General features: G+C 42.5%; 1 protein-coding gene across 4 annotated transcripts in view; it reads left to right on the forward strand.

Moving 5' to 3' along the window:
• Positions 1–2,636: 2,636 nt before the first annotated feature.
• Positions 2,637–23,452, forward strand: part of BCLAF3 (BCLAF1 and THRAP3 family member 3) — a 39,157-nt gene continuing 18,341 nt past the window's right edge. For 2 of the 4 annotated variants that reach the window (XM_071553514.1, XM_071553606.1), the window contains exons 1-10: positions 2,637–2,750; positions 10,550–10,621; positions 12,486–13,064; positions 13,408–14,073; positions 16,390–16,568; positions 17,233–17,347; positions 17,545–17,608; positions 18,731–18,849; positions 20,673–20,787; positions 23,109–23,204. In XM_071553514.1, coding sequence (XP_071409615.1) covers positions 10,581–10,621; positions 12,486–13,064; positions 13,408–14,073; positions 16,390–16,568; positions 17,233–17,347; positions 17,545–17,608; positions 18,731–18,849; positions 20,673–20,787; positions 23,109–23,204 — 1,974 coding nt within the window. In that variant the 5' untranslated portion in view covers positions 2,637–2,750; positions 10,550–10,580. Of the gene's footprint in view, positions 2,751–10,549; positions 10,622–12,485; positions 13,065–13,407; positions 14,074–16,389; positions 16,569–17,232; positions 17,348–17,544; positions 17,609–18,730; positions 18,850–20,672; positions 20,788–22,196; positions 22,255–22,390; positions 22,481–23,108; positions 23,205–23,452 lie in introns of those variants that run through there. The other 2 variants (XM_071553422.1, XM_071553699.1) reach the window with 2 other exon arrangements.

Raw genomic sequence — 23,452 nt, forward strand, 5'->3', positions numbered from 1 at the left:
CTTTACGCTGTATGTCTGTGCCCTACAGTTCAGTACACCTTTTGTGGTCCCTTTTAATTGGGAAAACACTACAACTAAATTTTAAAATAATCTTATACTTCTATATGCTTTTCCTATGAGAATTTCTAAGTGGTTTTGTGAATGCAGGAAATTATTTTATACAGAAATTGCATGGGGTTCCTTGTGTTTGAGCTAGTCCACAAGGAACCGAGCAGGATCCCGTGGACAAGGACAGCAATCAGACTTATAGCTGTGATGAGGGATCCCACCTACAGCAACGGGGCCAGAGTTGAGGAGACAGAACTGAAGATAATGCTCTGCTAAAAGGTCAGTCCTATAAAAGGGGGCAGGAACATGTAAGTAGCTAAAAGTCCAAAGGATAGCCAAAATCAGCAGCCCTCGCTGGCATTGGGAATGTTGAGACCATCACTTTGAAGAGGACTAATTATGCAGCCAAGAGTAAGCAACCCTTCCCCTCCACTTTCTATTCAGTGAATGTAACTTCACCCTATTACACCACAGTTTGATGACAGAGTAAATGTAGCACTATGGCTCTGAGCTTGATCAAAAATGTCAAGGTGTGTAAAACAGAGTGCTGACACTGCCTCTTTTTTGGTCTTAAAAAAAAAATGTTGACAGGCTAACTTTACACCAGATCAGGTATCTCCTGCCTGTGCCCTGTAATGATACTGTATCAGGTATCACCCATCTTCCTGCAGCTCCCGAAAAAATGCAAAATCAACATCAGTTCCATGCTTGGGCTAAAACAAAAGTGTATGCCTGCATCTGAGCTGAAACAAACTTATATTTATGAGTTGATCTGACAATGCACCAAAGTAGTATTCACAGTCTTTGACCAACAGCCTTGTATGCCAATGTAATGAAATAGCCTCAGTATCTCCTTTTATATGTGGTTTTGCCTGATCTTTAAATCTATTTGCTGGAGGTTTTCTGCCATACAAAGATACTCTGTTTCGAAAGCACTTCAGTATGTGTCAGTCTGCACTCCTGCCCTTACAGATCCTGAAGGAAAAACTCACTCATGCCAAACCTGTTGTGCCTGCTGGCTATCAGGACTGGCAATCGAGGGAATGAATCCGATCTCACAGGGAAGGAGAGCACGGCCATCCTGCAGTGGACGCTCTGATAGGAACTCCAGGAACTTGCACAGAGCCTCGGAGGGCACCACGGATGCCTCATGACCCTCCCTCACAGCATCAGCCCAGGAGCAGGGGGCCATGGCTGCTTCACTTGTGGTGGGTTCAGCTGTGGAGCTGAGCCCATCCAGCTCTGGGGAAGCTTCAGTCCAGCCTTTCCTGCCTGATCTGCTACAGTGCAGGCAAGACTGGCAGAAGAGCCAGGCCCACAGTGTCTTGCTGGAAACACAGCGGCTTCAGGCCTGCCCTGTCCCGCATCCCTGCTCTGCTCCCGCACCCCTGCCCTGTGAGGAGCCGGCCGTCACTCTGCCGAGGGGCACTGGGAAGTGTCACAGCATCACAGGACATCCCGAGCTGGAAGGGACCCACAAGGATCACAGAGTGTCATTCTCAACCCTGCACTGGACCATCCCCAAGAGTCACACCATGTGCCCGAGAGTGTTGTTCAAATGTTTCATGAACTCAGGCTTTGTGCTGTGACCCCTTCCCTGGTGAGCCTGTTGCAGTGCCCAACCACCCTCTGGGTCAAGAACCTTATTCTAATATCCAGCCTAAACTTTCCCTCACACAACTTCAGGCCATTCCCTCGGATTGTGTCACTGGACACCACAGAGAAGAGATCAGTGCCTGCCCCTCCTTTCCCCTCACAAGGAAGTTGTAACTGCAGTGAGGTCTCCCCTCAGTCTCCTCTTCTCCAGCTGAACAGACCAAGTGCCCTCAGCTGCTTCTCATACGGTTCCCCTCAAGGCCCTTCACCATCCTCATGGCCCTCCTTTGGACACTCTCCAATAGCTTAATACCTTTCTTATATTGTAGTGCCCAAACCTCCACACAATAATATTGAAGATGGGGCTGCCCCAGTGCAGAGCAGAGCGGGGCAATCCCCTCCCTCACGCGGCTGGTGATGCTGTGCCTGATGCCCCCAGGACAATTAAAGTTGGATATCAGGAAAAAATTCTTTCCAGAGATAGTAATCAGGCATTGGAATGGCCTGCCCAGAAAGGTGGATTCACCATCCCTGGGGCTTTAAAACTGAGATTGGATATGGCACCGTGTGCCATGATCTGGTAAACGGACTGGAGTTGGACCAAGGGTTGGACTTGATGATCTCGGAGGTCTTTTCCAACCCAATCGATTCTATGATTCCATGACAGGGCTGTCCCCCTGGCTGGCGGTATCACGGGTGGGCTCCGACTTCCGCGGGGCGTTCCAGCCGAGGGGCTGCTCGTCGCTCAGCACTGCTGGAAGTACCGGAGCTGCCCGTCCTCTCTGCGCTGCGGCCGGGGCAGATCTGCCCAGCGTCGGTCCCGAGCACCACCAGCTGTACCACCAGCCGTGCCGGGCCCGGGAGGGTCCGAGGCCAGCTCTGGCCCGAGAGGGGCGGTCGCGGGGCGGTGCAGGAGCCGCCACCGCCCGGCCCCGCCCGCACCGCCCCTTCCGGGCCGCCCGCCCCCCACCCGCCCTTTCTCTGCGCCGCGCCCGAGCGGAGCAGTCGCGGCCGTGGGGCCGCCGGGATCCGCCCCGCCTGCTCGCCGGGCACCTGCTCGGGGCGGAGCGGCGGCCGCAGCAGCGGCGGGAGCGGCCCCGCAGGCGGTGAGTGCGGGTCGGCGGCGGGCCCTGGTGTGGCGGGCAGGGGGAGCCGGGCCGTGGTGGCCGCGAGCATTGTCCCTGCCAGCGCCGCCTGCGCGCCCGGCCCGGCCCCGGGGGGCTCTGTGGGGACAGGGCGGGCCGAGCCGGCCCCGGGGGCTGCGCCGGGCCGGGGTACGCGGGGCTCTGGCGCCCACCGAGGGCCCGGCCCGGGGAGGCGGTGCGGGCCGGGGGAGGTGCCGCCCTCGCCCCCCGCGCGGTGCTGGCGGCGGCGCTGGAGGCCGCGGGGATTGCGCTGCGCCCCGCTGGGCTCTGCCGGGGCCGCCGGGTCCGGGCCGCGCCCCCCGCTCACACACGGCGTGTCCCCGCCGCGGTGCGGAGCAGCCCAGCCGGCAGCGAGGGTGGCAGCGCCAGGAACAAAGCGTAGGGCAGGGGCCACAGTCGCCGTGGGTCTGGCGGCCGTGCCCCCGTGTCGGGACTGTTCCAGAACAGCCGGGCGGTGTGACCCTCCCGGCCGGCAGCGCCGCAGAGCACAGGTCACGGCTCGCTGTGGCTGTAAGGACACCTCAGAGGTGAGCAAGGCACAAATACCGGCAGTGCCTGTTCCCAGTATGTGTTGTCACAGGCGGATTTAGACCAGTTAATAAAGTCGTTATAAAGACATCAAACGGTACAGGTTTCGTGTAGCAGTTGTATCTCCACTTCAGCACGTCTTTGGGTTAGCTTAATGTATTTCCAGGATTGAGTCAACCCAAAGCAAGATGACTTAGTGTGGACTTTGCCAAATCTGTGGGTTCTTTGATACTTTTTTGACTGATTTTGTTGATTATGCCCAATTATTCATGGAGATCTGAGGGTGCAGTGATGTCTCATGAGGAATCAGTGATAGCAGTCTACTCGCTTGGCTCAGCTCCATCCAGGACAGCAACACCTGATTTTTACTGCCTTTCTTAAATGCCTCAAGTCACTTATAAATACAGTTTAGGTTCCTCAGTTACAAGGGTTTAAAACAAAGGTTGCTCAAATTGCTGGGAAATTTTAATTACCTGCTTACCTTGTGTGTTTGTGGGCCTCAAGGAAAAGTGAATCTTTCTTGAAAGTCTTACTGGGTGTGGATGGCTGGAGGATGGTATGGAAAGTGATGCCAGGAAGGGAGGGGAAGAAATATGCAAAAGGCATGGAAGAATCTCTGGTGACGGATGTTGTGGCAGCCTGACACAAGGCTGGGCAGAGAGGGCCAGAGAACATAGATGACTAAAGTTTTCCCCTTGTTTTCATATTTATCCTCTGAAAGACTAATCAGAAGCCATGAGGATTTTCCCCCTTTTTTTTCCTCTTAATATTGGTGTTGATGAGGGGAACTGAAGTTAATTCACTTCCTTTAGAGGCACACCCTGTTATCCTGATAAACAGCTGTCTTGAGTGTCCATGCACTCCTCCACATCTGCCTTCAGCAAAATAACTGGTATTTCTGCCACTGCTTTTGTAAGAGCGATCAAACCAACTCTCCATCTGCCTGCGCTGGGATGAGATGGGCTTGATTTGGGTGCAGTCTTGGCTTTGTGGGTGTTCACAAGGAGGTACCAGGAGCTGGGTTGGTGTTGCAGCAAGCTGGTGAGCGATGTGGTTGCACAGAGTTGGGTTTGCTTTTCCTCTCAGGTGGCAGCAGGCACTCGCTGTCTGCAGGGAAGGGAGGAAACGTGCGGGGAGCCTTCCAGCAAGGATGCATTCCTCTGTGGGACTGGGGAAGGCAGCCTGGGCTTCCCAGCCTCCTGGCAATGCTGCTGTGTGGCTTTGTTGATTCTGAATAAATAAGGGTCTTATTTTGGTTTTTTGGTGGTTTTGTGACCTCAGGTGAAAAAGAAAAGGTTTTCCTTGTGGTTTGTATGTGTTGCAGAGCTTTTGGTAGGCAGGAAGTTGTGGTGGTTTGTCTCTGGGACTATGACATGCTTCTGCTGTGCCCTTTCTGGTAGGCAGAAGTGGCTGGGATGGTGCTGTGACATTTGACACTCTGTAGTGGACAGGTGTTAAAGGCTTCTAATTCAATGCATTATAGAAATGGCTCACTAATATATTTGTGTTGTGCTTTCTTTGTGTAAAAGAACCCCCCAGTTTGAGAGTTAAATACCTCATGTGGTACAGATTTATCCTGCTCAGTCTTTCCAAGCTGGCATTGTAATCTGTTTTTCTGCAAAGGTGAGGCATCGCCTACTAATTAGTGTCATTAAATGGGTTGGTTTTAAATGAGAACACACTGAGAAGTTACATGCTCACTACACTTACTTAGTTATTTTTATTCTTTTGCTCAGATATGTAGGCACAGGGGAATACTTTCTAGGTATTTCAGGGAATTACTTAAAATTTTTTTAGTGGTCCATTAAGAAATTCTGTATGCTTGAGCTAGGCCTGTACTTTCTGTAGTAGATCTTCATCCTGCTGTAGGTGTAAGGGGGGACAATAACTTTTATATCTCTTACCTATTTTGAGTAGCAAGCAGGGGACAGTGATCCCCATGTGCTGCCTCTGCTGTTACCTCACTTATGTGGGGCCTGATGGTCTGTTAACAATCCTTGGCATTGGGGTACAACCTGTATAAAGCTTGCTTTCCCCAGCTTGTGCCAAAGAAAACCAATAAAGCTGAGAAGGAGGACAAGTTCTAAAGGCACAGTGGTTGTGGTTTGGGTAGGTTGGAGGGACACTTCTGGTGCCGGGTAGGCCAAGTCTCTCAGCCGACAAACTGGAGTGTTGGTGCTCGCTCTGTTCCTTGGGGAGTGACACATTCAGCAGGAGTGTGGTGCTGCCTCCTGCCATTGCTGCACACCATTCCCAGCTGTCTGGGGAGATGCTGTGGACCAGATCTGGAAATTTGTTAAATATAGCGTGGCACGAAAAAGGAAAAGTGAAAGTGGTAAAAAAAGGATCGTCTCCCTGGTGGTGGTGGTGGTGGTGGTGGTGAGGATTTAGGCTGTGAGACTGCAGTGGCCTGGGAGTGGTGCTACCAGACCTGCTACAAAATACTGTGGAGATTCAAAACATAACCGTGGGGATACAGAAGGTGCTCTGAAAGTGATAAAAGTCCAGGAGAAGGGATCTCTAATTGAAAAGAGCAGTTGTTGAATATTGGAGAGCCATGAGAGAACTGAGGATGGAAATTTGGATCTTGGTCATTTGCTTTGATCTGTTACTTGTCTAAAAGAGGGAATGGTTTAGAAATCCCTCACCTGAGTTTCATTTGCCCCAGCTGAGTATGTCCTTGACTTAAACAGCTATTCTAGCTCATAGTTCTCAAACCTGTCACATATGTCCTTCCCTGAGGTGATGTGCCTTGATTTGGGAGTCACCTCTGTGTGCTGGCAGAGCTGTAACTTGGCTCCAGGCACCTCTCTGCTGCTGGGGCAGCAATGCTGGAGCACCGGCCAGGCTTGTACTGCTCAGTTTGTGACATCCTTTCTCCAGCCCCTGCAAGGCTGGGATTGGTGAGTGCAGGTGTCATTTGGGAGCTGTGGTTTTGAGGTCAGAGGTGTTTAGTAGAAAGCTGATGGAGAAATGGGTGTATGAATGGCCTAGCACAGCAATGGAAACCTCTGCTTGTGGGGATGGTGCTGAAGCCGGTCTAGGAAGCATTGACTAAAAGAGTCCTGTTGCAAGTTGAGAAACATTGATTTGCTGGGGGGTATTTCTCTGGTTTACTACTCTTTCCTGGACATTCACTGTTGGAAATAATAAGTTTTGCCTGGAAGCTGAATAGGCAAGAACATGTCAGACTTGTGTTCTATTTGAACAGTGTCTGGAGTGGGCACTGCGTGGGACAGCCTTTGAATCAGCCGTTTTAACCTACCTACTAGAGAAGTTGACAGTTCTATACTTTTCACTTAATGGTGGTGTGAATGACTTTCTGTAGTGCAGACTTCAAGATCTTTCCTTTTTTTTTTTAAGTCTGGATTGCAGCCGGAGTTTTAGTTTGATGGTATTTCTGTCAAATACTTGGTTGTCCTGGTATTAAGAGTCTCAATTCCTACTTCTTCTTTCTTGACAGACACTGCAGCAATACAGACTTTGGTGTGTCCCTTGCAGCTTCCATTGGTCCCTGCCTAGAAGACAGTCAGTGGAAAGTTTGGAGCTGCTCCTTACCTATTTGGGCAAAGTGAGAATAGTGAGGTGGGTAGTTTTTACAGCAAGTCAGTATCTGTCTTCCTGCTGTCTGAGTGACCCAGCCTGTCAGAGGCTTGTTTAGTCCTCTCCTTTAAAAGGTTCACAAGGCAGTGGTGGTTGGGCAATTCCTCACAAGGGGATGAGGAATGACATCTCCCTTCACTGTGGATGAAATGGCATTGAGGAGCAGCTCTCTGGTGATGAGCACTGTTAGTGTTGATCTGCCCTCTGTGTGTCCTAAATAGTTTCTACCATGGTTGGTTCTAAATAATGGAGGGCACCAAAAGGCATGTGAAGCAGTCCACACATTGATAAGTCTCTTTACAGGAGAGTTAACTGTTTCTACTCAGTGCGTGCTGTACCTGCAGCATTTTAGCTGTTTGGAGCTTGTCTGATATGGGGCTCTTTGCATTAGGAAGAATTCCAGTTCCCCTCTGTCCAGCTACATGACTGCAGTCCTTCAGTCACTTGTGATTTCTTGTGTTTCTGCTGGAGAAAGTCAAGGAGGTTGAAGATAGTTCTGTTCAGGAGAGCATGTTATTAAAAATTTATAGCTTTTCTGAAAGAACATGTGTTCAAGTTGGCACATCCCGTAAAGTTTCTGCGTGGGTTTGAGTTCCTTGTCTCAAGATACTCCTTTCAGGTTTGTAGGAGATAGATACTACAAGAATTTTGTGCTTGTCAAAACACTGATCTCTCAAGGGTGGAATCAAAGGAGAGCTGGCAGCAGCTTGAGGCCATTTGTCCTGAGAGGGAAGTTGTCTGATTTCAATTCCAACAGTCAAGGGAAAGAAAATAAAAGGTGGGATTGCCATTAATATTTAATAACTATCTAACACAAGTACTGATAGCTGCTCCAATGAGTCACTTATTGTTGTAACACAACAAACACAAGCAGCACTATGAACCTAGAAACCCTTCTTAGCTCTTCAAGTTTTCACAGTGACAGCATCTCACAAAGTACAGCTGAAGGTCTTGGAGAAATTCAGGGCACCCCTGCTCCAGCATGACCTGGCTTTTCAGAAGCACCTGGATGCTGACTCAGAAACTGTAGGGTCTTCACTCGATTCAAGTAATTCTGCTGTAGACAGGCTTGCTACCTGATACCATCCTACAGAAAGCTTGTTTTGGTATGGAGCCATATTGCTGGTCTAGTTGAGATGATTTAAACCTGTATTTAGCAACAGGTTTATGAATTCTGTAGAGACTAATCTGTGATTCTGGTGTTACACAGGGAGTCTTGATTAGCGTTGAATATCTGCTGCATTCATGTGGTGCTTCCTCTGTGAGGAAATCTGATTGCGTGGGTCATTTTTGAGGAGGTGCATTGAAACAAATGAACACTTCTTTCCACTCAGCAGAAGGAGTGTCTTCATTGGAAATTACAGCAGTCTTCCTTATCCTAAGGCAAGATCTAGGACATGCTGTCACAGTTCTTCTCACGCTTTTTGGTACAATTGTTTAGCCAGTCTCGAAAGAATAAGGAATTGTGGGTCCCTTCCAACTCAGAATAGTCTGTGAAATATCTGAATTGCTTGTTATGTGTGTACAGTTTCTACCTTGATCAGTCTGGCAGATCAAGTTCTGTACCAATAGTTGGGTGGGGTTTAATGGAGCTTTTGTCTTTTTGGTATTTACATGCTCACTTGAAAATGAAGAATTAAGTTCAGAACTGAAGGGGAGATACAAAGAAGGAATTGGATCAGTACATAAAACACTGTCACTTTTTAAAGCTTACCAGAAGAGAGGGTAGTAGTGAATCTTAGAAGGACACACACCACGTTTTCAAATGTGTTAGACAAGTATTTTGGTCACAGTGTTACTTTTTGAAAAGTAATATTTAATGAATACCAGAATTGGAGTAGCATGATGTTCAAGTAAGCAAAGGCCATGAAGTTAATTCATGCTATGCAGTTCTCAGATATATCCTTTAGGATCTAAAAGGCAATGAAAACTTCATATTTGAGAGTTCAGGGAACAAATTCTGTGTTTTGTCCTTGGGGTACTTTGGGATTGGATATTTTAGCTTCAGTGTCTCTTGCAACACTCACAACTTTGTGTTTTTTCACTGTGGAACAAATACTCTCAGGGTGAACAGGAGAGTTTGGGGGATTTAAAAAAAATAAATTGAGGTGGTTTTTCTCTCAGCAATAGTACTGAGCTATTTGCTGTGTGCAACTTAATGAGCAGTTTCTAGAATTGCTCTGAAATAGAGGAGATGGCTTGTCTAACATCCACCTGTGGGGTAGATGTCAGAAGTATGCTGTACATTCTTCTCTTTAGATGTTACTGTTTCAGCCATGAGCTGTTCATACCAAAAAAATCAAATAAAGCAAGAAGTGATATTTTATTTGACTGGCTAGTGAGATTTGGGGCAGTGGGAGTGAGGTACTGGCTCAGTCCTGCAGGTGCACACTACTTCAGGTAGTGCTTTAAAGCATGCTGGGTTTTCTCCCCTTTCATTTTCAGTTTTCCAGGTAAAAGATCTAGTTAAAGAAATTATTTGAGCACTGGGAGTATCAGAAGGCCATACTTGGCCAGCTCAAGGTAGTTCTGTCTCCATGAGTGTCTGAGCAAATAATGACAGAAAATACCAGAGCAGGTACAGAGTACATTGACCTGGGTGTATTCTTTCAGTTTCAGGTGATTGGTTGTTCCTTAATTTTAGAGCTGTTGATGGGCCTCCTTTTGTATCTATTTTTATTTCTGGCCTTTACAGCAACTTGTGGCAATTAGAAACTGTAGGCATGGCTATGTTGTCCAAATTCCAGTTTTTAACCAGTTAGCCAGTAATTTCACTTTGCTTTAATCCTTTGTGTTTGCTAAATGACAAATAATCACTTCATTCCCATCCCCCAGTCACCTCACTGTCGAGTTTGTATATACTTTCCAAGTTCCTGGTATCTCTTTGCAAAGAAGAGCTGAAAGGGTAGATTGCACTGATATTTTTCTCCTCCTTCAGTAGCTTTTGTGAGAAGGGATGCCCAGAGCTACTTTCAGGAGTCAGGGCAGTACATTGTCATAGTGCATCTGTTGTATATTTAAATGTGTGTCCAGGTAGTAGGTTATTAGCAGGTGAAGTACAGAAATGAAAAGTGATCTTTTGTGTGTGCTTTTATTTGGATGAAGTATGTGATGATCTAGCAGTTAATATTTGATGGAGCAGTCAAGGCTTACAAGAGATCTGTAAACAAGTAAAAATATTGGTGTATATTACGAATTTGAAGTTCAATACATATGGAATTCAGAATATAACTTGATGCAGAACCTTTTTTTTCATAAACTTGATTTTCAGAGTTGTCTGTTTCTCCTCTCATCTACAGCATTCAACACTTACTAACAAATACAATGTTTTTTTCAGTTGCTGCATCTTGCTTGTGAGTTTGTTAGCATTTAAAAGCAGGATAAATAGCAAAATGGAACAATAATCCAATATTCAAATATTTATGCAGAAAAAAGCTTTGTTCTAAGATAAGCAATTAGGAAGAAAAAGGTACTTGCCTTAATATGGGCCTTAGTGACCTACTTTTAAAGTAAAATACTCTAAAAATATACCTCACCCCAACTTTGAAGCATCTGATACTACACTTGTTAAAAAAAACTGTTCCTATTGCAATTTGCAATCAGACTAGTGAATTATATCATTTTTACAGCCTCAAGAAACTCATAAACACGTGAGGGAAGATGACAAGATCTAGATCCAGATCACCACGGTGGAAGCCAAGGTAAGTACCTTGTATTCTGAAATGGACCCCTCTGCAAGGATTTATAATTAGGACCTGAAAATGACAGGCAGAATTGCAATGTATAAAGTGTATTTTGTACATTGTAATTTGTTTTCAAAGCTGAACACCTTCTGCACACAGTTTTATGATGATGATTTTTTCCTTTTTTAAACTGGAGGTGTTAAGTTTTTGCAGTCTGCCAAGAGCCTTGTTCACCTTCCATGTTCTGGTATTTAGAACTACCTCAGGCACAAAATTGGAGCATCAAACTATTTGAGGTTATTTTTACTCAAGCATCACCTTGTGCATTTAAATGTCTGTAACTTGGTTTTACAGGGAAGTACTGTTTAAAAAAATTAGCTTTTTTTTAAACTTCTTGGTTCAAACATGACTTTTTGAGTTTGGGGGCTCATCTGCAAACTGATCTTTAGCATAGTCAGACATGCCTTGCAGCATAACACAGACTGAAAACAGGGGAGTCAGTGCCTTTCTCCTGGGATATTAGCCTAGCAGTGTGTGTCATTGCTGTTTGTCACCACAATAACATACACCTTACTTCATGCTGTTATTTTTAAGGCTTGCAGGGCAAATTCAAGGGGCTAAACTAGGATGCTAGAAAACAATTTTAGGCTTTTGAGAGCTTCAAACTACTTTTCTGCTGCTTTTAGGAACAGACTAAATTGAGATGCACAAGACCAAGAGAGTTGGGATAACACGGGAAAATATGTGGGGTTTTAAATGTATTTCTTTGTTTTTAAAAAGAGAAATCCTATCCATGTCCCTGCTGGATTGATAGTTGTGAATATGCCCTTTGAGTAAGGGGAGGGAGGGATGCCCCAGCTCTCATTAACATGCGAGCCATAGCCAGACCAACATGGGAGGGCAGCCGGAGTACGGGTGCTATTGGAAGTCAGCCATTATGTTTTTGGGAAGATCTGTGTTTCTGAGTCTGAACTCATTTGCAGAAATGGAGCAAATAGTTCTGCCAAATGGTACATTTGTAGTACATTTACAAAAGAAGTGGCTTCCTTGAATTTTTTTGAACTTATATTTTTTGGTGTTTTTACTGAAGAGTATGTAAAGTGTGCAGTGAATCCTTGAATACAAGCAGAGCTGTTATGTCTGGGATTGCTTTCTGGTTCTTACTAGTGGTTTGTGCTGCTTTTTGTTATTTAAGGAGATTTTGACTAAACACTCTTTAAACAGGTTGGCCTCTGTTTTGTAGCTGTAGGTGAAAACACAGGGCAGAGTGATAAATTGAATCTTTATTAGTGAAAGCTGCAATAAGTGTGGAAGTGCATATGTATACATGTCTGAACATGTACATACCATTATACAAAAAGACCAAAGAGTTTTTCTCAAACTTGGTCTTTTCTGCAGGAAAAAGCCTACCTATGTTTTCAGTTAGTTTTGGAGGTTGCTTTGGCATGCAAAGAAAACCTGAGAATGCATTTTTCTCTCTTTTTTTTATTTTTTGCTTCTCCTTCCCCTTTTTTCACTTGGCACTGAAAAAGGTAGGGAATGCTTGAGAAGTGTGATAATAAGTATAGCACTTGTTTTCAATCTAGTGGAAACGTCATATATATGAAATTATTTTTAGTTTTAAATGAAAGACTTGAAAGAGACAAAAATGATTACTACTATTTCGAGTGTGTGTTTTTACTATGAGAACTTTCAACAGCATAAAACCAAGCTTGGTACTCTGGCCAGGGCAATGTCACTTTGAATATCTTGGTTTTAATTTTTTTTACAAGTCGATTAGAATTGTGCACTAAACTCTACTTCCTTAGGGCATAGATGTTCTCATTAAGAAGATGATTCAATTTTATGGGACTTCTCAAAGTGGATTCTATTTTTGCTGTAGGTCCTTATCTCCAGCATTTAGGAGTCCAGAGCACCACAGGCAAAGGCATGCTCATCCTAATTATGACTGTGACTATAAAAGCTTCCGTAAGGACCCAAAGAAACCTATGCCTTGGAGAACAGAAGATGAAAAATACGGACAAAGCAACTCCAGGTTTGCACCACATGGTAATAACCACCAGAGAATGTACGAACATAGGTCACCTTCACCAAACCTGAAAAGAATTCCCATGGAAGATGCTTACAGTCATAAGCCCTACAGAACACATTCATCTGAAAGAACTGAAAGCAACAGGAGATGCCAGTTACCACCAAAATACTCGGAAATTCCTTATAAAGAGCATGATCGTCCATTTTACCAGCACAAAATGGAGGACAGATACATGTTTGATCACTACAAAGCCACTGGAAATGAAAAAGGAATGAAACCTTTTCATAGACCATTAGGGCCTTCATGTAAACTTGAAAGAAAATGGCATGAAGATGACTTGAGGCACCAGAGGTTACATGAAGAGAAGTATGGTCAGTCACCCAGAAGAGTTTCTGATGAATTTACGGCAAGGAGCTCTTTACAGAAGAGGTATAGGAATAAAATAATTAAACCCTGGGTATTGTGGTGTAAAGCCTCAAGTGAAAGTCTGTTTTCATTATAGTTGAAGATATCCACCTTGAAACACGTTGGCCACTTTGTAGTTTAATTTTGGGCGACTGGTAGTAGTGAAGTATTTGTCTTTTAAGTAAATCATATTGCTGGCTGTAGTATGAGAGGATAATGTTTCCCTCTTAAGAGCCCCTGCACATCTGTACCTTGGCGCGAGGGATTTTGGGTTAACTTGCCACGCATTCTGCTGTCCAACATTCTGCACGTATAAGTTCTCGCTTTCTTCTCTAGTGCAAGTGTAAATTGCTTTATGTCAACACAGGTATCCTGAAGATCACGATTACAGAGAATATGGGCACACGTCTAAAAGGGCTAAGGAAATGGAGAGGTATGACGGTGGAGATGTAGCAAGAAATCCCAAGTGGAAGCAAGAACGTTCTTTTCCACCCTACGAAGAAAAGGAGGAGCAAAGATACGCGGGTGCCCAGTCCCACCGGTTGGCTGAGAGGGAGTACGTGGGAGGGTCTGTCACAAAGATAGCCTATGAGTACAGTCACAAACGGCGCAGGCATCCGGAGGGGGAAAAGCCTTTTCCAGAGGACAGAGCACAGAAGTACACGAAGCAGGAAGAGCAGAAGCACGGTGCTTCTAAGGGTGCCTGGAATAGCAAGGAGTTAGATTACTTCAGTGGGGGAAGAGTGAGGCGGACTGAAGAAGGACACGTTGAAGTACCTGTAAAATACAGTTCAAAGAAGGGCTGCAATGCTTGTGTTAACTCTTCCAAAACAGATGTTGAGCAGAGATCTTTAAAAAATAAACCCAATGAAAGAGTAAGGAAAGATGAGGAATTCAGGAAAAATGTAGATTCCTCCAACAGCCAGCATGATTCAAGTCATACTGTTTCAGATGTGAAAATGTCAGATGCCAACTGTATGAGAGAACATCTCACAATCAAAGTGGATCTGAAGAAAATGGTGACTAAGTACAGGTATTTGTTTCTCCTCACCTCTTCTTTCTTCATGTCTCCCTACAGTTTATGGATATTGGAGGAGAGCATGGTTTCTTTAGGAGGCAACCAGGACAAACTATGATTGTACCTTTTTAGTTTTACATCCTATAAAAAGTTAGTTTGCCCAGACTGGAAAGTTACCTATTAAACCTCTAGTAAAAAAAAAAACAAATGAAACTAACCAGCAAACAGCAAAAATTCCCTAGTTCATTTCATGCACATGTAGGAAGTGGCAAGACAAACATGCCCAATACAAACCTGTAGTTAAAAGCTGGTTATGATAAGTTTATATGCTACTTTTATTTGAAAACAAAACAAAACCTCAAACAAGCAAAAAGCTAAAAGCAGAAATGCCCTGTCCAGTTGTTCTGAAATACTGATGACTTTTTTTGACTGAGTCATCTCTTATTTTTTCTGAAAACAAGATAATCTTTGAATTGCTTAAATCTCAAGCACATGTTCAGGTGTTCAAGATCTCAAGTTCAGTAAAGCTGTCAAAAATGAGAGATCCCTGAGTTGTCAGTTATTTTTATTAGAAAGTGGCAACCTCTTGAAACATCAGAACTGAAAAGCAGTAGAGTCCACTTCTGTCTCTCTTCTGTGTGATACTTGTGGTTGCATTTAGCATTCCCAATGCTAGTTGAAATGAAAAAAAACTGGTAATACTATGAAACTTTAGATGATGTATATGTGGTAGAGAGTAAGCAGCTTGATTTTGTTAGGTTTTTTTTTCAGTTTTTTTTCTGTTTTGTTGCCTTGCTATTGCAGGCCAGAATGTCTTACTTTGGTAGTAATTGGTTTTGGATGAGATTACCTTCCTTTCTGAAATGATCAGCCTACATTTCAAAGGTATTCTGCCTCTTGTCCCAAATAAAACAACTATATCAATTTTTTCCCTGTCTACTATTTCAGAAATGTGTAATACAGTGGAGAGTTACAAAGATGAGTTAGTGCACATAAGGGGCTAATATTAAAGACTGAGCAAAGGGAAATGGAGTAATGCCCACTCCCACCCTCAGGCCAGGACAAGCATTTAACTTCCTGAATGTTAATGTAAGAAAGTGTTGTTGGGTTTTGTTGCAAGCCCACAGGATGATTCCTGTATCTGGTAGCATCTTGCTGCTGATTCTGAAGGTCATGCACAATGGACATGGTAATTGTTTGCAGAGTAAAGAAACTACTACATTGATTACTGCTAATTTCAGGTGTGGAAGGTTTGCTTCTGCAGCCAAAAGTGCTAAATATTTTATTTTTTAAAGATAAGAGCACTAGTTTTGCAGCAGTTGATGATTGGGAATATTCATGCCGCCTACTGTAGGCATTTAAGAAACACCTGACTTGAAATGACAGAGCCAAGAGGAATAGTTTCTTTATAAACCTGGGGAGCAGGTAGAGAATTCAAATCATCTGCAGCTAAGGTTGCTTGGATTCCCTCTTGCATGTGTTTATTTCCAGTTTGCTGGGGGTGAATAGGTGATTTCTGGCACTTGCTAGAGGCTATTTCTGGTACGATTTCTATATGGAATTCTAGTCCTGTATGCTTCTAATACAGGATGGGCAGGCACATGATCACTTTGCAGGATGCACAGTAAACAGTCTTTATCATAAAAGCTTTTACCTGAACTCTGAGTCCTCAATTTATCTTTCAGAATGACAAGCAGTTTCCTTGCAACAAGAACAGAGGGATTTCTGAAGTGTTGCCTTTCTTGTCAAAATACTGTTTAGGCAGCAGTGCAGCCATTTGGGGTGTAAACTCATTTAGAATGAGTAAAAAATTGCAAAAAGATGCTAAGCACGTTCTTAAATTCACACACTGCTACTGGAGCAGTTTCACTGCAGTTTTACCAGTCTCAAGTGATGATTCAGTTCCCAAAGATGTGAGATTTTTTTCTCTCTCTGAACTGTTCTTGAAAATTGCCTGGTAGCTCCTTATAAACAAACACATGCATAATTGCCTTCCATGATTTTACTAAAGAGGGATATCAGGATCTTCATTTGCCTGTATGTGATGATCTAGTTGAATTATGCTTAAAATTGACAAATTTTGTGTTGCAAACTTCACGGAAATAAAGATTCTGGAGAGTGAAGTCATATTTTTGTATTTCATTGAAGATTTTCTTCCTTATGGCCTTAGGAATTTTTTTAATTAAAAAAGGAACAAAATGAAATTTTGGTTTTCATCTCATTTATTCCTAAAATGAACTTCTTAATTGATTGTTTTGTTCTACTTGTCTGTTTCAGGTTTTCAGATGTAGATATCAACTTTAAAATAATTCACTATAACTTTTGTTCTAGGACTGCATCCAGTCATACTACAGAGAGACAGATATCCCATGATCTGGTTGCTGTTGGCAGAAAAAATGAGAATTTTCATCCGGTGTTTGAGCACATGGAATCTGTAACACAAAATGTTGAAAATGACCCATCAAAAGAGTTTACTCAGGAAATAATCACAATTATTCATCAAGTTAAAGGTGGCTGTAATATTTGGAGTCTATGTATGTGTTTGTGTTTATGTTTATATGATTCCTAGATCTAGTGGGTTGGATATGATGTCTTTGTAAATCTCAGGTATTTGTCTTTGGCTTCGTTTCTATTTTGGCTTCATACTGTTGTTTAAGGAATATGTAAGTTGAGGATTTAAAGTAGCTGTGTGGGGAACTTAAGAAGGTCTCAGGCCATAACTGAGGCATTATGGTGGAGTGTTAAGGTTGAAACCATTTTATATTAGTATATGAGAATAACCTCCTTGTTTAGGAAACAGGAAGTTTTGCTGTAGTCAGAATTTTCTAGTTACATGCAGTTCCTTTAATTTTTCAGGTTAGTGTTTAGACTGCTGCATCATGTTTTGGGTTGAACTTTGTGGATTCTGGTAATTTGAGTGCTACCATGGTAAAGCTGATAGTTAGTTAACTTCCTATTGAGTTTAATCTTATTAAATAAAAGAGGCATGTCTAAGCTGGGCTGGCCTAATAATCTTTCACTTGTGAATGTTAAACTGAAAGTGGAAAGAGTTTGAAATTTCATTTCAGTAAAGTTGTTGTGATATCCTTAAGAGTTCATCTTTTACAAGACAGAGTTTCCCACTTGCATTTCAAATACAACAAATAACAGTCTTTATTTAATATCTCTTCACAGCAAATTATTTTACATCTTCTGACGTAACTCTACATGAACGGTTCTCAAAAATTCAGGATAAACCAAAAGCAAATACGAATGAAGTTAAAATACACTCGGATCCAGAAATTCACAGGTAATAGTTGAACTTTTTGTATTAATTTATTTACACTAAGGTAATTAATCTTCAGCAGACTTGACACAGCATGAAATGTTTCTATTCACTGACTCTAACCCACCTGCCCACATTCTTTAAAGCATTCTGTAGTTGGTCAGTTGCTTTTGCTTTTATAGTGATGGCATTTGTTTTTATGTAATATTTGTGTGTTCCAGGAGGATTGACATGTCTCTAGCAGAGCTTCAGAACAAACGAACTGTGCCATCCGAATCTCCCCAGGTATCTTGATTGCTTACCTTTTTTGGCAGACAGTAAGTAAAAATGTTATATATGTAAAGAGCATTTTCCCCTTGATATTGGGATGTAATTTTTACATGCTTTGAAGACCTCCAGTAATTCTGAGTATTTTGAGAAAAATGCACACCTGAACATGCTTACAGATGTCACAGTGGTGCAAGCAGACTGTTCACTGATGAGAAAAGTGTAGATGTGTTCTGCAGAGTAGCTGGAGTGTTACTCCTGCTGCTTGAACCCCTGCCTGATTTAGATACTGTAAATACTAAGTCCGTGACTGACATGGTTCTTGCTTTCCCTCTGAGATTACATAATGCCTTAATGTTTCTTCTCCCCTAATGTTAGAATGATGGTTAGAATGCCCCAACATCTACACAGCTCCTCAGAATGCTATTTTATCTCATACTTTCATATGGGGTCATAGGATTTTCTGTCTGCCCCTTTCAAGCTGTGCTTACTATGATCTCTCTTACTATGGCACTCAGCAACAGGACAAGGGGGCACAGGCTCAAGGTCTGCCGGGGGAAATTTAAGTTGGAGATCAGAAAAAAATCCTTTCCAGAGGGAGTAATCAGGCATTGGAATGACCTGCCCAGAGAGGTGATGAATTCCCCATCCCTGGAGGTTTTTAAACTGAGATTGGACGTGGCACTGGGTGCCATGATCTGGTAAATGGACTGGAGTTGGACCAAGGGTTGGACTCAATGATCTCGGAGGTCTTTTCCAACCCAATTGATTCTATGATGTAAATACCATTTCTTCTGTATAGTACAAGTGTGTGGAGATTTAACTTAATTAAGAATAGTAGAACTTCTTAATTTTTACTGACATTTATGTGAATATTTATGGCTTGGCAAGTCCATGCAGAATTCTAGTGCTCTGTTCACTGTTGTTTGGAAACCTGTAAAAAGGCAGATGGTGCATAGAAAGGGTAATTGTTTTGGACTACTTGTTAATTGGTTTAGACTTTGGATCCTTGGGATGATGTGGATCTGTCCTGTGTGCAGACAGCTTAACTGTGTTAACAAGGTTACGTACAGGCACAGAACCAGGTCAGGGTGTAGTTCTTAACCAGCTAACTTTGCTTCAACCCTTCCTTTTAACTAGAACATTGTGAGAGTGTTAGAAGATCCAAATGACCTACGGTATGATATAGAAAGGAGAAGAAAAGAGAGATTGAAGAATGAAGATGAGAGAGTGTTTCATGTAGATGGTGTAACTCCCAGGTAATTAGAAAATTATTTTGTTGGGTCAGGCCTATAGTTCCCTTTTGTGTTCATCTCCAAACCCTTCCACAGTTATGTTCACTCTAGTGATTCTTTTCCACAGTTTGGCCCTATAAAGTTTGACTGGGACTGAAACTCAAGTGACATACATTGCAAACTGCTCTGTAATGAAGTGTTACCTTGAAAGATGTTAAACTGCAGTGAGAAAAAATGAAAAGCAAGCTCACACTGTAGCACTGAATGGGAAGAGGGGAAGAAATGAATGTAAAGATGCTTAACTATTTTTAAACTGCTTAATGTGCCATATAACAACATTCTACTGGTATTTTGTAGTTTCATAAAGGCATTCTAGGATAAATACATTATTGTGTTACCCTGGTGATTTGGTAATGAAATGTGAAATATCAACAAATAATTGGAATTTTTCTGATTCTTGGAGAACTTGAAAAGTTAGAATTTTGGAATAGCGTTTTTACTGCTATGAATTCCCCCAACAGGTTTGTTAAGGGTGTTTGCCCCAGAGGTGTTTGCTAACCTCAGTCATCCTGTTTGGCTTTTGATGTTGAGATTTGTTGATTAGAGAAAGGGACTTGTTTGTGTTAGCAGAAATGTTGATTAAAGCGTTGCCACAGTGTAATGAAATGTATCCACACTGTAGTCATGACTTGCAGATTGCTCTTAATGTGCTGCTCTTTGTTCATTTTATGTAGTCTGTGGTGGCACACAGGCAATACACACATTTGGAAAAGCTGATTTGTGAAGCTGCAGGAGAATTTCTTGTATTTGAGACCCTTCAAACAAAAGAAATTGTCAACAATGAAGGAAAAATGCCTGGGCTTGTTTTCATGTAGCCGTTTATGTACCCGAGGCTATGTCTTTAGTATATGTTTGACCTAACTTTCTGGGGAAGCTTTTTCTTTCTCCACAGTACGGTCCTGCTTATCCTCTGTGTATGTGCTCAAAGTAGAAACTGCAAATTTCTCTACTAAACGTGGCTGTTCTGGAGTTTGAAGTGAGGAGGGTTAGTCTGTCAGGGTAATGTCGGCTGAGAGCAGGACTGGCATGAACCTTCATAGAGTTTTTCTGAGCTTGTGGGATTTTAACAGTTCACATGAGATACTGACAATGCCTGTGAGCTTGTGCAGTGTGCCTCTATTATTTCCTTAGTAATTTATTTTTCAGCTATGAAAATTCTTTTTGTGTGTTTCATAAAATAGAAATTTTGACTTCTGGTGGCTACTTTTCACGGGGAATGTTTTATTTAGGTGTTTATGGGTGCATCTTTACTAGCAATGTGCTTGATAAAAAAACACCCACAAAACAACCAAAACCCATAAAAGCAAGCAAGCAAAAATCCAAATCCAGAGTAAGCTGCTTGCTGAGTATGAAACTGGAGTATGTAGCTGTTTGTCTGAGCTTCTGTCGGATTGGGGATGTCATGAAATGGGAGGTTCTGTACAACGTCACAGCCTCAGGAGTGTGAAGGCGCTGAAGTGCAGAAAGCGTTTGCACCAGCAGAGGGCAGCAGAGACCCGCTGGAAAGGCCGAGCCAGGGAAACCTGAGTACCACAGCCAGGATTTTGGGAAGCAGAGCATCTCTGCTCATCTGTCATTGCATAAGAGAATGCAGATTGCTATATAATTCTGTGGAATTTGAACTTTGATTAGTAATTTGTCGAATGTCCCAGCAAAAAAAATTACTTAAACTCTCAGTTTGCACTTGTAATGCAGTTACTAGAATATGCTAAAATACAGGGTGTTGACATACCATGGCTTTAAATATGAATTGTTCTCTTTCTCTCTCTCTCTCATATGGGCATCAGGAACCAGCAAAGCTGCAGCCTTTCCAAGTTACAAACCTCTCAACTTGATGGCTTCCAGAAGCCTATGAGGTTCATTAAGCCACCTTTCAGGAAATTCATTGGGAGACCTCATCTGGTAAGTCTAAATATAGAAACAGTAGCTTCCACACTGTTGATGTATAATTTATTTTTTTGCTGAATTGTCTCTGCTGATGTCTTGCCCTTTTAAATTTCAAGTGAGGCTTTATGATCTTCCACCTGTGCTCAACAATAAAACTACTCATAATTCCACAGTTCTTTTGCCAGAGAACTTCCCCAGGTATTTGTTGAAGCAGAGACTAATATGAGTGAGCTAAAACCACTTTGCTACCAGTACTTTTCTTTCTGTAAAAGAAATTTGTGTCTAGTATCACATTTCTTCCACTTAATGTTGTCACACTTAAATGGTAAAATAGAAAGCCTTGTTATTGAGCAGGTAATCTGAGGTAATAGTGAATACTTTGAGAAAAAGAATATTCTCCTGAGTTCTATTGTCTGTGGCTGGAAGGGAAGGTCTGAATCTTGTGTAGGTGGTATTGCTACTGAAACAGTGTTTCTCCTCATTATGGTAAAAGTTCTGGAAAGCACTTATTTTAAACAAAAATGAGGACCAAATCACATAATGAGAACTAATGTTCCAGAGGATGGAATGTTAAACAATGGAATATCTTATATTTATTGGTAATGCATTTATGAAACCTAGTTTTTGACAATTACTCTTTTTTAGGCTTTCTGTGGTGTACTTTAGTACTGACATGGTAAACCAGCTATATTAGATTCAGTAGAAATAATCTCTCTTTTGGAAAATTCCTTCTAAATAAATGTAGTAATTTCCAATTGTGCTTTACTAACTTGGGGAACTGGTGTGACCAGAAAAGCTGTATTAATGTGTGCAGCATAATTCTAAACCATTTTTTCTTTCTGATGGCTGCAGAATAGGGAGGAAACTGACAGAAGTTGTCATTCTTTATACATTGTAACTAATACCCTATGGGCAGGGTTCCATGAAGCTTCTCTGCGGGCCATCAAAAGTATTTTTTATGTAGTCAGTTCTGAAATGTAGCAGCCTTGCAGATACAACAGTGCCTCTTTCAGTGTAAAGGGGTGCAAGTTTTTAGTGATAAAAATATTACTTCATCAAGACTTAAGATTAAAGCCTCCCAAAGCAAATAGTAATTGCTTATTAAGTAATGGTATTGGGTCTGGCTGAGATGGAGTTAATTTTTCCCCCAGCAGCCCTCACAGTGTGTGGTTTGCATTGGTAGCCAGAAAGGTGTTGGTAACACACCAGGGGTTTGGTCACTGCTGGGCAGTGCTCCACAGCATCAGGGGTTCCTCTCCCACATCCCTCCCTACACTGCAGGCTGGGGGTGAGCAAGATCTTGGGAGGCAACACAGCCAGGACAGCTGACCCAAACTGACCTTCTCACGTGTGCTCAGCAATAAAAGCTGAGGGAAAGGAAGGATGTGTGGGAAGAGAATTGGTTATTACATTTGTCTTCCAAGCAACCACTGTGGATACTGAAGCCCGAATTCCTGGGAAGTGACTGGATGTAGCCTGCTGGTGAGAAGGAGAGAATAAATCTTTTGTTTCCCTTTGCTTCTGCTTGCAGTCTTTGCTTTTGCTTTATTGAACTTTCTTTTTCTTGACTGATGAGGTTTTTTACATTTTTTTTCTCCCACATCCCTGCTCTGCTGAGGAGGGGAATGGTAGAGCTGTTTGGTGGGGATGTGGCATCCAGACAAGGTCAACCCATCACAGTAAGACAGCAATTGCAAATAAAAAGGAGGTTAGTTTGAAATAGACAATGAGTTATTCTTAAATGTCCTGAAGAGTCAGGAAGATTGCATTTGCATATTTAATAGTGAACTGCAAACATGCAGTTTTTAGGAAGCCCTGCACCACAGTAAGGAGCAATGCCTTTGGAGCAGCAGTAGCTGTGAAAGCGTGGCCATTACAAATGGAAGGCATCCTAAAGAAGGAATGACTCTTCATGGTCAGTCATGTGCAGGCTGGTTTGCAGACAAGTAGTTATCAAAATACAACATTTGTGATGTTGATATTCAATAACTGGGGATTGAGCTTAAAACTGAAAATAACTTGTGCCTTGAAGGTACAATTGTGTATCTAACCTTGATTGTAAGAAGTGTCTATCTAGCCTTGTGGCTGTTGAAAGAAGGACGATAGCCCAAGAGTGGAGTAGAAAATAAGAACAAGTATCTGTTTGTACTCCCCTTCCCACCCCACCCCCTTTTTTTTGTTATGTTTGTTTGATTGGTTTTTTTGTTTAATTGAAAATCTCTGGTTTAGGAAGTTCCTGAGTAGTATAACCTGAACATTTTTTGAGTAATCATTTTTTGAATAATTTTTCTTGAATAATTTAATGACCTTAAGCTATAACTCTGTTTTCCTACTAGAATTCTTACTATTCTTCAAAACCAAGTGATACTTACCCTCACAGACGCATTAGAGGACACCTTGAAAACACAGGACCCTTCAGAAGGCACTTTAAGGTACAGATCAGCTTTTATCAGATGTTTATTTCATAAAATGGTGATTGAACCTGTTGAGATGGGTAACAGGCGACACACTTTTGAAGGTATTAAATGCCTTGCAAAACAGGGTCATCAGAGGTGAATTGTTTCTGTTGGAATAGCTTTTAGTTGGTAAGAGGGTTGGCAGTGGGTGGATCAGGGTTGTGCAGTATTTTATCCATGCAGTTAGAATAAATAAGCTAACTGCAAAGTTGAGAATGACAAGT

Source organism: Pithys albifrons, chromosome 1, assembly GCF_047495875.1.
Source record: "Pithys albifrons albifrons isolate INPA30051 chromosome 1, PitAlb_v1, whole genome shotgun sequence".
Taxonomy (NCBI): Eukaryota; Metazoa; Chordata; class Aves; order Passeriformes; family Thamnophilidae; genus Pithys; species Pithys albifrons.